The 15,112-nt window shown below is 33.4% G+C and overlaps 1 protein-coding gene across 1 annotated transcript; it reads right to left on the reverse strand.

Moving 5' to 3' along the window:
• Positions 1–1,793: 1,793 nt before the first annotated feature.
• On the reverse strand, positions 1,794–11,068 carry LOC127835694 (G-protein coupled receptor 183-like). Its single transcript, XM_052362131.1, has 5 exons — positions 10,705–11,068; positions 8,528–8,681; positions 8,054–8,299; positions 1,982–2,047; positions 1,794–1,901 (listed from the first exon to the last, which is right to left on the reverse strand). Exons 1-5 carry the CDS (start codon positions 11,064–11,066, stop codon positions 1,794–1,796), a joined length of 936 nt encoding a protein of 311 aa, XP_052218091.1. The 5' UTR covers positions 11,067–11,068.
• Between the last annotated feature and the right edge of the window lie 4,044 nt (positions 11,069–15,112).

A 15,112-nucleotide genomic window follows, 5' to 3' on the forward strand; every position in this document is an offset into this window, starting at 1 on the left:
GTTAGAACTGAGCTCTTGTCGAGACACAATTCTATCTTCAGTCTCTTCTTCTAATGTCGAAACCATCTGGAATGTTTTTAAGTCTTCAGTCCTGTCATCAATGAAACGAAATATCCCAACCAAAACACTCATTGATCTCCCATGGATGTCGTCTGAAATTAGGAAACTGATCAAGAAAAGAACAAAATGCATGAACGACTTAGTACTTCTATGTCATCATTGCTGAAACATACCTACCATGATTTGAAGAAACATATAAAATACAAACTTCGCAAAGCTTATCACTCTTATTTAAATGACATGCTTGACCCAGAAAATGATATAAATTCCAAGTCTTTCTGGAAATATATTAAAAGCCGTAAACAAGATGCAGTAGGCATAAGCACTCTGAAAAATGAAGGCTCCATAGCAGACACAGCCCAGGGGAAAGTCGACATGCTGAATAAGCAATTTACCTCCGTCTTCACAGAAGAAAATCTCTCCAACATCCCCGTTAAAGGACCATCTCCATTTAAATCCATGGATCCAATCACCATAACTCGCCAAGGCGTAATTAACAGCATAAACCGACTTAACGAGAAAAAGGCATCTGGTTCCGACAAATAACCAATCATCATGCTAAAAAATAACTGTGAAATTATAGCAGACATTCTTTTATGCATATTTCAACGTTCTCTGGATACAGGAATTGTTCCATCAGACTGGAAAACGGCAAATGTTGTTCCCATCTTTAAAAAGGGCAATCGCTCGAATCCATCTAATTATCGACCTCTCTCACTAACTTCTGTCTCCAAAATTCTCGAGCATAAAGTGGTATCTAACATAATGAAACACCTAGACTCGCAGAACATCTTACACGAGAATCAACACGGCTTCCGACAGAAACGGTCATGTGAGTCCCAGTTGTTGTTAACTACACACGACCTTTCGAAACACCTAAATTCAGGCAAACAAGTTGACATGGCCATTTTGGACTTTTCTAAAGCCTCCGATAAGGTTCCACACCAACGTTTATCTTCAAACTTCAATTCTATGGCATCTCTAATAACACACGCCGATGGATTGACTGCTTCCTATTTGGACGGAGCCAGAAGTTTGTCGTCCAGGATGCCTCATCTGAATCTTCACCAGTCACCTCAGGCGTACCACAAGGAACAATCGTCGGGCCTTGCCTATTTCTTCTATACATCAATGACATCTCTGACAACATCTCTTCAACCATACGTCTCTTCGCGGATGATTGCGTTCTTTATCGCCCGATTAACTCTAACTCTGATCAGCAACTTCTACAACAGGACCTCGATACCCTCATACATTGGAGCAAATCTTGGCAGATGGAGTTTAATGTTAAAAAATGCGCCATAATGAATATCTCCAACTTCACTAAGAAAATACTTTATAACTATACTATGAATGACGAAACCCTTGAAACTGTTAAACATCACCCTTACTTAGGAGTCGAACTTTGTGATAATCTGAAATTCAACACTCATATCGATAACATGACCAAGAAAGCTTCACAAACTCTGGGATTCATCACACGCAACTTGAATAAATGTCCACCAGTAAAAGAAAGGGCATATGTGACTCTTGTTCAACCTAAATTAGAATACTGGGCACCAATATGGAATCCACAACAACAAACAAAGATAAAACAGATTGAACAAATACAACGCAACGCTGCAAGATTTGTCGCCAATAAACCGTTTAATCCACACCAGCCAGACAGTGTCACATCCATTCTTTCAACTCTCCAGTGGCCGTCTCTCCAAAAACGACGGCAGTACTTTTATTTAGTCCTCCTCTTCATAGTCATTAATGGTCTTATCGCTGTTCCTGTCACATACATCCCAACCCCAGCATTTATTAGACCTACCAGACAAAGCAACAGCCTGAAGCTTCTGCAACCACATTGCAGAGTGAACGTCTACCAGCACTCCTTTTTCCCATAAACAATACCATCCTGGAACCTTCTACCTACCTCAGTCGTTACAGCCCCTAGCCTGGACGCGTTCAAGTCAGCAGTCCAGTCTATCCAACACAGCGCCTAGAACATGAGGCATCTTTTTGTACAGTGTATTATACAAGTTGGCTTTATAGCCATTTTATCCGTGCTTGATGCATTCACGCACTCTACCATGTACAGATTTTAACCCTCTTCAGTAGATGTCCACCGTGGCGTTGAAGAGTATTCCATTGAAGTTGATGTTGAAGTCTCAGTGTTTTCCAACCGTTTCCATGCAATCAATATAATACGGGGCTTTATAAAAAAAAGGGCGTTCTTTCAAGATGGGCAGCTGAAGTTTCACTTTTTCTGTATTTATACTTATGTATTCTCTGTATTTATACTTATGTATATGCATGCAAATGTACATATACTAACGAGTTAGAAGATTAAAGGATTATGTTTGCGTTTCTTTACACCAATTGGTGGAATTTATTAACCGATTTTATGATTAATGAAATTACAGTCGAAACCCGATGGCTCGAACTCGCTTGGCTCGAATTTACGGTTGGCTCGCACTTTCCTCCAAGTACCGATTTTTTTATTTCTATATCATTTTGCATACACAATTTTGTCGGATGGCTAAAACGCGCTTGGCTCGAATTATCGGATTGCTCGAACTCTTTTCACAGTCCCGGCTACAATTTTCACACGTTCTTTTGTTCAATTGGCTCGAACTCGCTTCGGGTACCATAAAACGGTTAATCGATTACGACCTTTTTAAAGGCAGACAATAAAATAATGGATCGTTTCAATCTACTATAAGCTTGTTCTATTAGTAACTGGTTCGTATCATGTGTATCGGATCAAGCCGTTGTAATCGGATTCACGTGATACGGACCCAGTTTAAATCGAACAAGCTTATATTATTTTCTTAAACTTTACTTACATAAACCTATACAAAGGTAAAAGTCTGTAGACCAATCCTTATACGCCATCTTTGTTTACTCCATGGATTATTAAAATCAATTACTACACATTTAATTTGTATATTAACATACTAAATATTAATTGATATAAATAAATAAATAAGTAGTTTAAATAAATCAGCAAGTGTTTGACTATTTTCTAACAAAAGCTATTTCTTATATGCACCCCAGTCATTTCGATCTGCATGCAGTGGTCTCACTAACACAAAGCACGTAAGCATATGTTTTGATAATTACAAAATATACATTGACACACACTAGTAGTCTACAATAAATTAACCTTATTTGAGTATTTTCCAGCGTATTAAGGGTGCACTTTAATTGCTTAAGCATGGCCGACGTTATTTCTAACCCTTACGTAAATAGGACAGCGGTCAATTTACGAAACGTGAACGATGTTTCCAATAGCTCGAAGAGTGAATTAGCAATTGTTACATATCAATTAGTTTTTAATAAACACATTATTGAAATTACATGATCGTAAAATAATGAGCACACGTTTGAACGTTTGTCCTTCAAATGTGGATTTACTAATAGAAAAATGGCATAACATATCAAAAGTAACCAGCCGACACACCATCTTTTCTATAAATAAAAAATGCAACAACGAACAAAATAGTTAATGTTTATTTGCTTATTTAAAAAAATGTGTAAGGTTTAACTGCATTTTTAATATAAAGGCGAACTAAGCTGAACACTTGAATCAATACAAATCGATATTTTTTTGGGATAATACATTTAAGTGTAATATAACTGTCTATATTATGTAGGAGAGATTGATTAACTACATTTAAAAAATTAGCTACGAATCGAACCAAATGTAGTTGGTCATAGAAATACAAAATAATATATAGACAAAGAATTGTATACATTTTGAAAAAATGGCATATATATTTTTAGTGTTAGGAAACACACATATAATATAATATATAAACATGTCAACGACCCATCGTTGTGAAATATATTAGGTGAGGTTTAAAAAAAGGGCGAGGCTTGCCTGGTAGTTGTTTGTTTTTGTGACGAGCTTGATATATTAAAGATCATAAGAACATTAACCTGTTTATCGTTTAACCATATCTCTACGGCATTATTTGTAAAGAAGTAATAGATTATAATTTCTACAGTGCTGCATATTTAGTATGAATGAATTTGTGGCATGACGAGTGTCGTGTATTATGATTTCATGAAAACTTATGCTGTATATATTTGATAAAATGTGGTTTTCTGCATTTTGAGTTTATGCTATATAATACATCGACCTCAAATAGTTTGTTTTTATCAAACCTGCATAAAGTTTACAGTAAATTGGTGACTTTTAAGGTGGTAATTACTAATATGACGTGCATCCAAATATTGTCTGATATAAATCACGTGGACGTTACATACACAACTATTTATAGAATCTATTTATTAAAAAGGTGAAAATGCAGCATGATTAAACACATAAGCAAAGAATGAGATATTCTTTGCCATGTGATCACATATTAAAAGCAGTTGCTCCAGATACATATATTGAGGCTATTTCAATCCTAATTACGGTAATATGATATTATGCGGATATTAAGGTGCTTAATTAAAAGTGTTTGGGTACATTCCGACACTTGTATCTATGCATATTTATTTCATTCATATCGAATATATTTTTACATATGATTGTTGAGTATTGGTATGGGTTATCTTCCAAAAGCAGTGCGTTGACCTTTTGTTTTAGCGGGGAACATAACGAGAAGAGAATGTGAGGCGTAAGCGCAACATGATATTAATTAAAACTGTTGTCATTAATCTCATTTGTGCGGCTCACATAATAAATGTTTATCGGTTTTTACAGTTATAACGACAATGCAAACTCGACCTCTTAACAGATATGAAACTCGATAAATTGTTTGTTTCATTCAACATCTTTTAATATTCTAAAGCTTTAAATACCGAAAATCCTTTAAAAGTGATTTATTTTTATTGTTAGAAAGTTCAAATTTAGCATATTAATTGCAAATGACTTATAGAGGTTAACAACACATTTAAACAAATCCACTATTGGGTAAATGCACCGACAACCGACGCAACACCCGTAAGTCAATTTGATTTTAAGCAAATGCAGAGTCATACTCCTAAATTATAACCACATTATACGTATGACAAATAAGATGCGCAAACAATTAATAAAAATCGCTATTTACAAGGAGCATTCGTGGTTCTTAATACGTACTATCCGGAGTTTCTTAAATATATTGATGCTATCAACTCTATAGCATTAGAAACATATTTTGATCTCGCAATCATAGATTGTAATAAACGCGCTTGGTGGTCATTCGGTGAATGTTTTTTGTATGAAGTACTATGTTAAAAATACCCTTAACAAATAATCCATGCAATTACAAACGATAATTGAGATGAGTTTTTTACAGTTCATTCGTATTATCAATTATATATATTTTTTACAGTTCATTCGTAGTATCAATTATGGTTTATGTCTACAGATGCGGTATACACATTCAGAACTTACAAATTTGAAATGAAATTTCTGGGTCTTAGCTTATTTAGTCTGGTTGCAAAATGCGATTATGTATTGCACAATACATTGCCAATGCATTTATGCGATCAAGGAAACTCGTTCCTTACGCATTTTATCACCGTTTGAAATACAATGAAATCGCCCTTTACACGTTTAATGTTAAGATAGTGGTATATGGCCAAAGAGTACATGTGTAAGGAATCAACTACATCACTACTTTTATACTAATACGTGTGGTTAGTCTTCCAGTATTATATTAATTGAGGCAGAAACGCATTGATGCGAAATCATACAAAAATTGAGTATCGCCTAGACAAAAAAAAATAAATACACATGTGTTGGGTATTTCACCTTCATTTTATAGCACCGGAAAGATTCCACATACCAAATGTTAGTTTTACATCTAATAAAGTCATCACAAAAGTTGCATCGTTTCGTGTCGGATTAGACACAACAAATGCATAAGTTTTATTTGGTTACATTGTTAAGACTTTTAGTGAATTGGGGTTAATTGGTACACCGTTATTGTGATAAACCTTAAATAGCCGTTTGTGGTTTAGTTAGGAATGTAAAAATGGCAGAAAATATACAACATAATATTATTCTATAGATAAATACATCTTATCGGAGTTTTCAAATGCATCCGCCTCAACGATTATCAAACAACCTTGATTTAACACAACATTCGCATATTCAATGTCTTAGCTATTTTACTAAAAAATGGCTACAAATAACACGTGTATGACGCCAGACCCATGTTTTCCACAAACGATGCACACGTTATGTTTAACAAATATGTGCCATAACTGTATTTGGCAAATACAAAGCACGCGCTTTGTTTACCATATATGACGAACAAGCTTTATGAGCCAAATATGACGGCCGAGCTATAATTCCCATGTATGAATAAAACACTATGTTTGCAACATACGATGCACATTATGTGTATTCTACATCTGAAAACCGATTTATGTTTACAATATATTACGTTCGTAATATGTTTACCATATGCAGCCCGAGCTATGTTAACGCTGACGTGTATGACCTCTTCCATAATAATGTAAACATACGCTGCATATAATTTATAATATTAAACAACGACTTAATATTCCACCGTATTTCTTATTTTATTGCCTGTGTTGTCAACTTCAGGACTATTTGTAGAATGTAAACCGAGATGCGATTTGCAGGTGGATATATTAAGAATTACTTCATTAGAGCATATACAAGGTCGATAAAGCGCATGCTTATAATACAGTAAAAGATGAAGTCACACTCAAATCGGTTGGCTTCGATGAATATATGTTGAACAGTTTGTGTTAAGAAATAACCGTTGTATTTCCACTGATGTTATTATGTTTTATAAGACCTGTTTAAATACTTTGAACATGCTATTAAACAGTTTCCTTTCTTAGAGTGTTTCAGGAACCATTTGACTTAAGTTTTCATCAGCCACAAAGCACATTTAATCAAGCAAAGAAATGGCATAAGAGATAGACATAATGTGTAAAATATACATAAAACCGTTTATTATTGAAATTAAAATAATGTTGGCGAAGACACACTTGTTTATTTTGTATTCAATTATGACAACAACATAAATACAGGCATACATACGGTTATACACATACATTATTCTTGTGAAACGGAAAACAATGTTACAAAGATATATTCAACAAATTAAGCAACATGGCAGATACGAACACATCTAATCGCGTTTTATAAATGCATCCGCGTCATTCAATATCATAAGTGTTCAATAAAACCATGATATTCGTAAGAAGAGACATGGTTTATAAGAGCTTATTGCGATGTGATTACATTAAAAATAAAGTTTTATGTATTTGCGGACTCATTCTTGAGACAGATTTAATATAGGTGTGGTAGTATAATAAATCATTTCAACGTTATATTTTAAGCGAATGAAATTTATCATTGAAAGGGACAAAACAATATCAACATCATTTCTATAATTGCTTTACAATAATTATGAAAATATTGATTTTGAAACCTGTAAGCTGGCAGCTATCATTCAACCATTCGCAGCATCCGTGCACGTGTGCTTTCTTTATCGGAACCGTTTTTAAATGCTTATAACATGGCCTGTGGCGTTTTCGTAAATCTAATCGGAATTATTTATTGTTGTTCATGTCACAGCGTTCAGTCAATACCTATAATATGGTAATTAACTTTCTCATTTAATTTAAATTGTCATTTCTTTATTTTGATGAATGAAATATTCTATTTCAGCTCTGCGTTCAGATTTGTAAATCAATGGCTTCGGACATATGACCTAAACACTGTCACATTTCTTTAGGTTGCCGTCTCAATAGTTTGCTGCGGGACAGTGTGATAACGCGTCACGCGACTACAACAACAATGTTGATCTATCAACTTTCTAAAGTTCTTACTACAAGCGGCACATATGAAAAACTTCACTGAAAAAGACGTGTAACTTACAAATAACAACACTAGGTGAATTAAACTCTCCGCGTCAGAAAGATGGGTATTTCCAGAAATAATGGATTTCAGTTTGAATCCGTGGCTAGGTATGTTAAGAAACACGACGCTGACCGATAAAATGTAGAGCATCTTTGCTACCCGAACCTGTGGCAGTTTTCCTATGCTAGACTGATTGCCATCCTCGTTGGTTTTCTTGATTGTTCTTTTCTGTTTTCTCTTCACCGAACGAACAATGGCGACTGTCATGAAAGTCAGCAAAATGATGAGGAGAACGAACGGTACGAACAAGGTCAGCACCAGGTCGGCGTAGAAGACAAGTTGATGTAGGCCACCGTATTTCGCGATTGGCTGACATTGTTTGGTGGCGTTTGAATGAGGCGCGCTTTGTACCTGAATAAGATAGGATGAACTTAACTGAAAGGCTCAGCATGTACTGTTCAGTTTTAGGGTTTATAAAAAAAAATATTTGGTTTATTCACTGTCTCAATCTCAATTTATTATTACATAATTAATACATATAGACCATTGTTACCATGCTTAAAACACGTAGAGCTCACATACGCAACGGTACTGGTTCAATGTTATATCCTGTGTGCGTTTACAATTTGAATACAATACCTCGGTGATAATTGGGGCCACCACATACAGTACGAGGGCTGTGACAAGCAGCATCACCGCCACAGCACGTGCTCGGAACAGCGTGCACATTTGTTTGATCTTTGTTGGATGACAAATGGTAATGAACGTCTCAACGGTTATGCATACCACATACCTGAAACATAAAATAGATGCACGCTTTATTCAAATGTAAAAACTGTGCAATTAATAAATTAATTAATTGATAATCTTAAAGTGAAAATAAGATATTCACTTTTCAATACAAATATAAAAAACATGAAAATAAGTTGTATGTATGTGGAATGTTTTTTAAATATTGAACACTGTTAGCGATGAATGCTTAACTATGTTATTTAGTTTCGAACAGCTTGCTTTCTTTCCACAAAATCAAAATATACAATTTAGTGTGTATAACACGTATTCAAATAAATACTCCAGATTCATCAGTAGTGTTAAATAATTGCATCAATATCGGATCCTTTATTTTAGGCAAGTGACCTATTTTTATACGATTATACACATGAACACAGAAAAATACTAATTTAACACCGAAGCAAAACACAAACACTTAAGAATAACAACTCTTGCACCACGTAGGCAAGCTATTCGCAGTATAGCACATAGTTTTGGTGAGACGAACCCTCGTATGTTGCATATATTTATTTATAAAAGCATGCTATTAAAACGGAGTTAACATAATTTTATGGTTTTATTTCAAAATACTTTAGGCGTGAAGCCAATGCGTATAAATACATACAGCACACAATATAGTCAACATAACATGTAAAGTGTAGACCAATACATATTTAAATTAAGTTGTGATTGTATACCGAACACGTTGACATATAGCTCCCTTAGTGAGGCAGACTCGCAGAATGATCGCTATTTTTATGCTATCAAAACTTGACCTGTCAGCAAATAAGTATTCCCTATTTCCCCACACAGTCGTATTATGTATTATGAACCGTTATTCAATTATAAATGTATACTATGCCATCTTGACGTGATGAATGCGTTCAGTCTCACGCTATAAGAGCCCCATGAACCATTCGGCACGCTATTTTGGAGAATGCATTTATCTGCGATTAAATACATTAGGCGAAATATTTCTTAGTCGAAGCAATTTCGCGCTGAAGTTAATATCCAATTATGAAACTTACCAAGATATTTTTGGTCGTATATATTTAATTCTTGTTAAAAATAAAGACTTATACTTGACTGAAATTACGGTAAAACCATTGTAATGGATGACCTTTAAATTGTTTATTTAATAACAATTGATATACCTGTTAGACGTACAGACAGGCATAACATGCATTATATATGCAACGAATAGACTAGCTTCATTGCTTGTCGTTATACAACTATGTATATGTTTGTTTTCAGTTACACTTGGTTCACGGGCGTATTACTTACACATAAATCAGTTGGCCTTTATTATATCTGGTTTGATCTCAAACGAATATCATACCTGCAGACACAACCAATTTTACAAGTACTTGAAATGAATTTTAATATTACTAAATTTCAATTAACGTTATACCGCAAAAACTAAGTTTTCGGACACGTAAACATAAGTTAAGTTTGTATCCGAAAATGTAGATACAAACAATACGTGTTTTGGAAAAATAAAAGACATACTTAAAATAAATCATTGACGATCGGATATATGAATGCAATGTATATTGTGTCAATTGTTTTAACGAATAATAGCACGTGCTTATAAAGTTTAACGCCATATAGTATACATTACTTTGTTTTCACTTTTAGCTGTTGGGTGAAACCATTGTCTGTAACCGTTAGACATAGTTATCTACCTAATATTAAACATGTTATGGCAAATTGCCTTATTCCGGTTGTAAAAACTCATGCTCCAATTGTCACCTGGGTAGAATTCTTGTAAAATAGCGTTGTCAAATAAATTTTCCGAAAATTTCGAGTCATTAGTTATGGACAAAAACGTGTTTGTCCGACAATTTACAGTCACACAAACTAAATATTTTGTCTTTATATGGGGGAGTCCGAAAGTTTGGAGAGACCGAAAATGTAGAGTAGTTACGGTACATTCTTTTTTAATAAAAAAGCTAAACAAATGACAGTGTTTTTCCATGTGTTTTTATAACGTTAGAATTGTATCAGATGAGTAAGAAAAAAATGCACATCCTTCCCATTCTTACCATATTGAGAGGAATCCAAAGACGTATGTAAGATAGACGTTGATGCGACACACTGCCGGAAGATGATTTAAGGGGTACCCCAGCGACTCAATCCAGACCAGTAATAGACCTACAAGCATCCCTGTGTCCGCCGCTAGAACGGACATCAGAAAAACACTGGAGGATACTTTGCGCATCTGCTTGTCAACCAGCATCAGGTATATAGACGTCAGATTTCCGACAAGTCCCACAAACACAATTATTGGAAGCACGTAATCATACAGTAACTTGTACACCGTCAAGCTGCCTGTCTGATTCGCCGCTAATAGATCCCCGCTAGCATTGTTGGTATTGCTCGTGTTCATGACTAGAATGGTATCCATCAGATGGGCCAGATGCTGCTTGGTTGATATATGTATCTTTAAGAATGTCTGAAAAAAAAATAATTTCAGCACCGTACAAAAAAAAAAGATAATGCTCGATTTTTACTCTTATAACATCTGTTTGATACATATACACACATTATACACACTGTGATCATGGTGCGATTGTCTGCAATTTATATTGAATACATTGTAGCGAGTCATCTGTCTACATCGTACATGTATATAAAACAAACAGAATATTGGCAGCTTAAATGTAACGCAATGCGAGAAAAGGGCAGTTTGTTTTTATTGTGCACAAACGCTTAATTAAACGCTTAATGTCTAACCTCGGAATAATTGACTGACGCTTAAACACTTTCGGGTAGAGAATGTTTTTTTAATCTCCATTAAAATGTAAACACAGTTATTTATAAGTATTTATGCCATGTATGCCATTTGTTAGTTGCTATAATGTGTTATTGTTTTTTGCGCAATTTTAGAATAAACATAATTTTTATTTAACTGAACTCACGGACAGTTCGTAGAGTACATCATTCGGCTTGTATTATTCGTTAGGTATTTGATGCGTTATGCATGCGTTTTGGACTCTAGTTGATACAGATACGTCTCATTTTCTTAAAAGAATATCGATCATGCAAGCATATGTATATATTTAACAAGACCAGTTATTAAACCGTTTATTGAATAAATTCAAACAAAGATCTGTGTTGAAACTCAGCGAACTAGCAATACTGATATAAAACATTTATATAAATTGGAGTTAAATCATAAGTCAGTTTGTGTTATATAAATTAAATGATAGTTTACTGCATAGTAAATACTCTAGTTTGCTGTCACTGTTTTTGTTTAAAATGTTGAAATCATATGAATTTAATGGCACTAAGTGGACATAATAATAATAGTTCGGCTGATCAACTCGGAAGTTTTTCGGTTCGGCGTTATAATATTTCAAGCCCATTGCGTGCATTCCTTTCTCCCTATAATGAATTATAATTATGTATCTGTATTATACTACTTCAGATACAAAAATACATATGTGAACACATTACATGCAGTAAATGATTAGCATGTGTGGAATTTTAACATGCTTAAGTATCTAGTTATGACATAAAATGACATACTTGAGAGATAAAACATACTTTATTAACATTTCGTTTCAGTTTGTTTTTCAGATTTAGCAATTGAGCAATTTTCATATATATTCGTATATATTCGTATTCCAAAGTCGGGTTCCTCTGTGTAAAGTGAATACCTTTATGAATTCAAAGAAAACTCGACTGAAAGCACTGTTTTCAAAACAATTTAGTAACTGCGCTCGAATCCAAATTTAATGCTTCTAACTCGGAAATAAGAAAACCTGATATAAACCAGACAAACAACTTCATCCACAAAAATCAGTAGTTTGAGAAGACCAAATATAAATTGTTGCACTTTTTATAGTTTCATAAAATATAGCCATTACGTCAAATAATTCACATGAACAGCATTTGGTGTCTTTTTCTTCCAAAAATAATTAAATTTCTGCTGAAAGGGTAACATTGCCATGAACACAAACCCACATAAGAATCAGTCCATTGGGTACTTCCTTGTTTTACAGAAATACTAAATATTTAGATGTTATCACGGTTAGGTTAGGGATTTCTAAGTTTGAACGAGGTTTGTGCGAAAGGAGAATGTTAACGCAAGTTCAATACAGTAAACATAGAAGGTGTGACATGACGGTTGTGTTCCGGTGAGTCGTTCGTCCGAGTTTATTGGAAGATTCGATGCGACACGATGAACTAATTCGATACAATACATCTGATCACAACAGTCATGTTATTACATTTATTTTAAACCTCCTTTATTGATAAAAATAAATACAATATACACTAAAATAAACTTAAATCACAGATTATATTTGAAATTGGATTACTTACACACAAGAAGTAATAATAAACTGTTTTTAAAATCTGTCAATACGTTAACGTGTAAGAAATGGTATTTTTCTAACAAGTTATTTTAAGTCGAAACGTGACAGGATGTACGATACAAAACACATTCAGTACTCTTTGACCGCTCTGGAAGTCGTGTAATACGGAGGCAGATTTGCGGGTGCGAATTACGGGCCTCATAAAGGGAAATATGTATAATCTAGTAAATATATTCCTTTATTTGAAAAATAATAAATGAATATTATATATAATAACTGTACTGAATCGATTTAATCAAGAGGCATCAAACGTATTTTATATTCGTAAAAAAAATAATATTTAAATACAATTCATAATAACCAAATAGTTATAAGTGTTATTCGACTATTTTTGGTCTCTAATTTGGTTGATAGGATATGATGGCTTTATTTCTACCGTGAGCAAAATATCATTTTACTTGTAAGTATGTGTTTAAATCGGGATTTCAATCGGGTATAACGTGAAGCTCTACCTGTGCTAGCAGCAGCGAGCTTTTAATTACAAGCAATATACCTCGACTTTATTGCGAGCGAGTGTATGTGGTAGCAGTACGGCAAAACGATTAGTCTTAAGTATTATTTTAAAATAATCTCGATATAAACTGAACTCATAACACCAATAAAGTGAATGCCATTTTTAAATATATGTTAGCATTGTTATATTAAGCAACACCTTAACACATGTACAAGAAAGTAACTGTTAAATGCTCATCTATAAAACAATAGCTCCAATAAAAAAACGTATTTCCAACGACAATCTTCCAAAAGCGTCGCTTAGATACTAAACAACAATTAACTGAAATTAACCTTATAGTGACAGGTTTCGGCTGAGACTGTGGAAAACGCTCACCAGACGGTTAATTCAATTTTATAGCCTACAAACTAGTTATCGATCTCGCGTTTTATCACTAAGGGAATACAGTAACGCAAATGTAAAACCTGTGCTTATTATTATTGCATCGGGAGACAAAACGTGTATTGCATCCCTGTTTGTCAAGGCAAATTCGGCCTTGAGATGCATTATTCATTTTGATGAAATCAAAATGCTTATAAAAAAAATAATCATGAAAATCTTGGTTTCGCTTACTTCTTTGAAATTACTTTTGCATTATTCTTACAGTCGCATTAGAGAAATACATTAATTTGTGGCAATGTGGATCTCCTTGATATTCACCATAAACGATTTGTTAATGCCTCGCTGTTAACATATGCACCATATAATTTATGTATGTATTTTGTGACTCTAAAATTGTATTCATAAATCTGTTGCGTTAATTCGGGTTTAAATAAAGTATGTATTGGCTGCCTTTAACATTGAGTGATGCAGAAATAAAATATTTAACTTGAATGTTTGTCATATCGAAAGTAATGATGTTCATAATGCTTCTGCTGTAAATGATTATTACGTCTTTATTAATTTTATATTATTATTATTATTATTTTTATAATTATTATTATTATTATTATTATTATAAAATTATTATTATTATTATTATTATTATTATTATTATTAATATTATTATTATTATTATTATTATCATTATTATTATAATTTTGATTATTATAATTATTATTTGTTTTTAAGAATTTTTATCATAACTATTATTATTATTAAAATATGTATTATTATTATCTAAATTATGATCAGTGTTATTATTAGTAGTAGTTGAAAATAAGTGCAGTATGGATAAACACATGTAACTGGCATGCTCAAATATAATGATTTTCATGATTTTAAATCTGATAATAAGTACTATGTTATTCACGGAAAGGTTTTTTGTGTTTTTATAACTCAATTGTTTCTGTAATTCTGTTACGAATGACACAAATGATGCTACAAAATAATATCATGTGTTTAGACACATTTTTAACTTCCGAAAATTAAGTAAAAAATAAAATATCGTGATGCAAACCAAACCTTTAATCCGTTTAATAAAACAAGTCCGTTATTTTGTGTCCACTGCCAATCCCTGACCAACGTTATTCTCGTCTCAAACCTCACATTTTAGACTAAAACTGGTTTGATGATCAGTGAAACATATGTAACGAATGAATATGTACGTCGGGTTTTGTCTGCATGCGACGTTTCCAA

This window comes from Dreissena polymorpha, chromosome 6 (assembly GCF_020536995.1).
Source record: "Dreissena polymorpha isolate Duluth1 chromosome 6, UMN_Dpol_1.0, whole genome shotgun sequence".
Lineage (NCBI taxonomy): Eukaryota > Metazoa > Mollusca > Bivalvia > Myida > Dreissenidae > Dreissena > Dreissena polymorpha.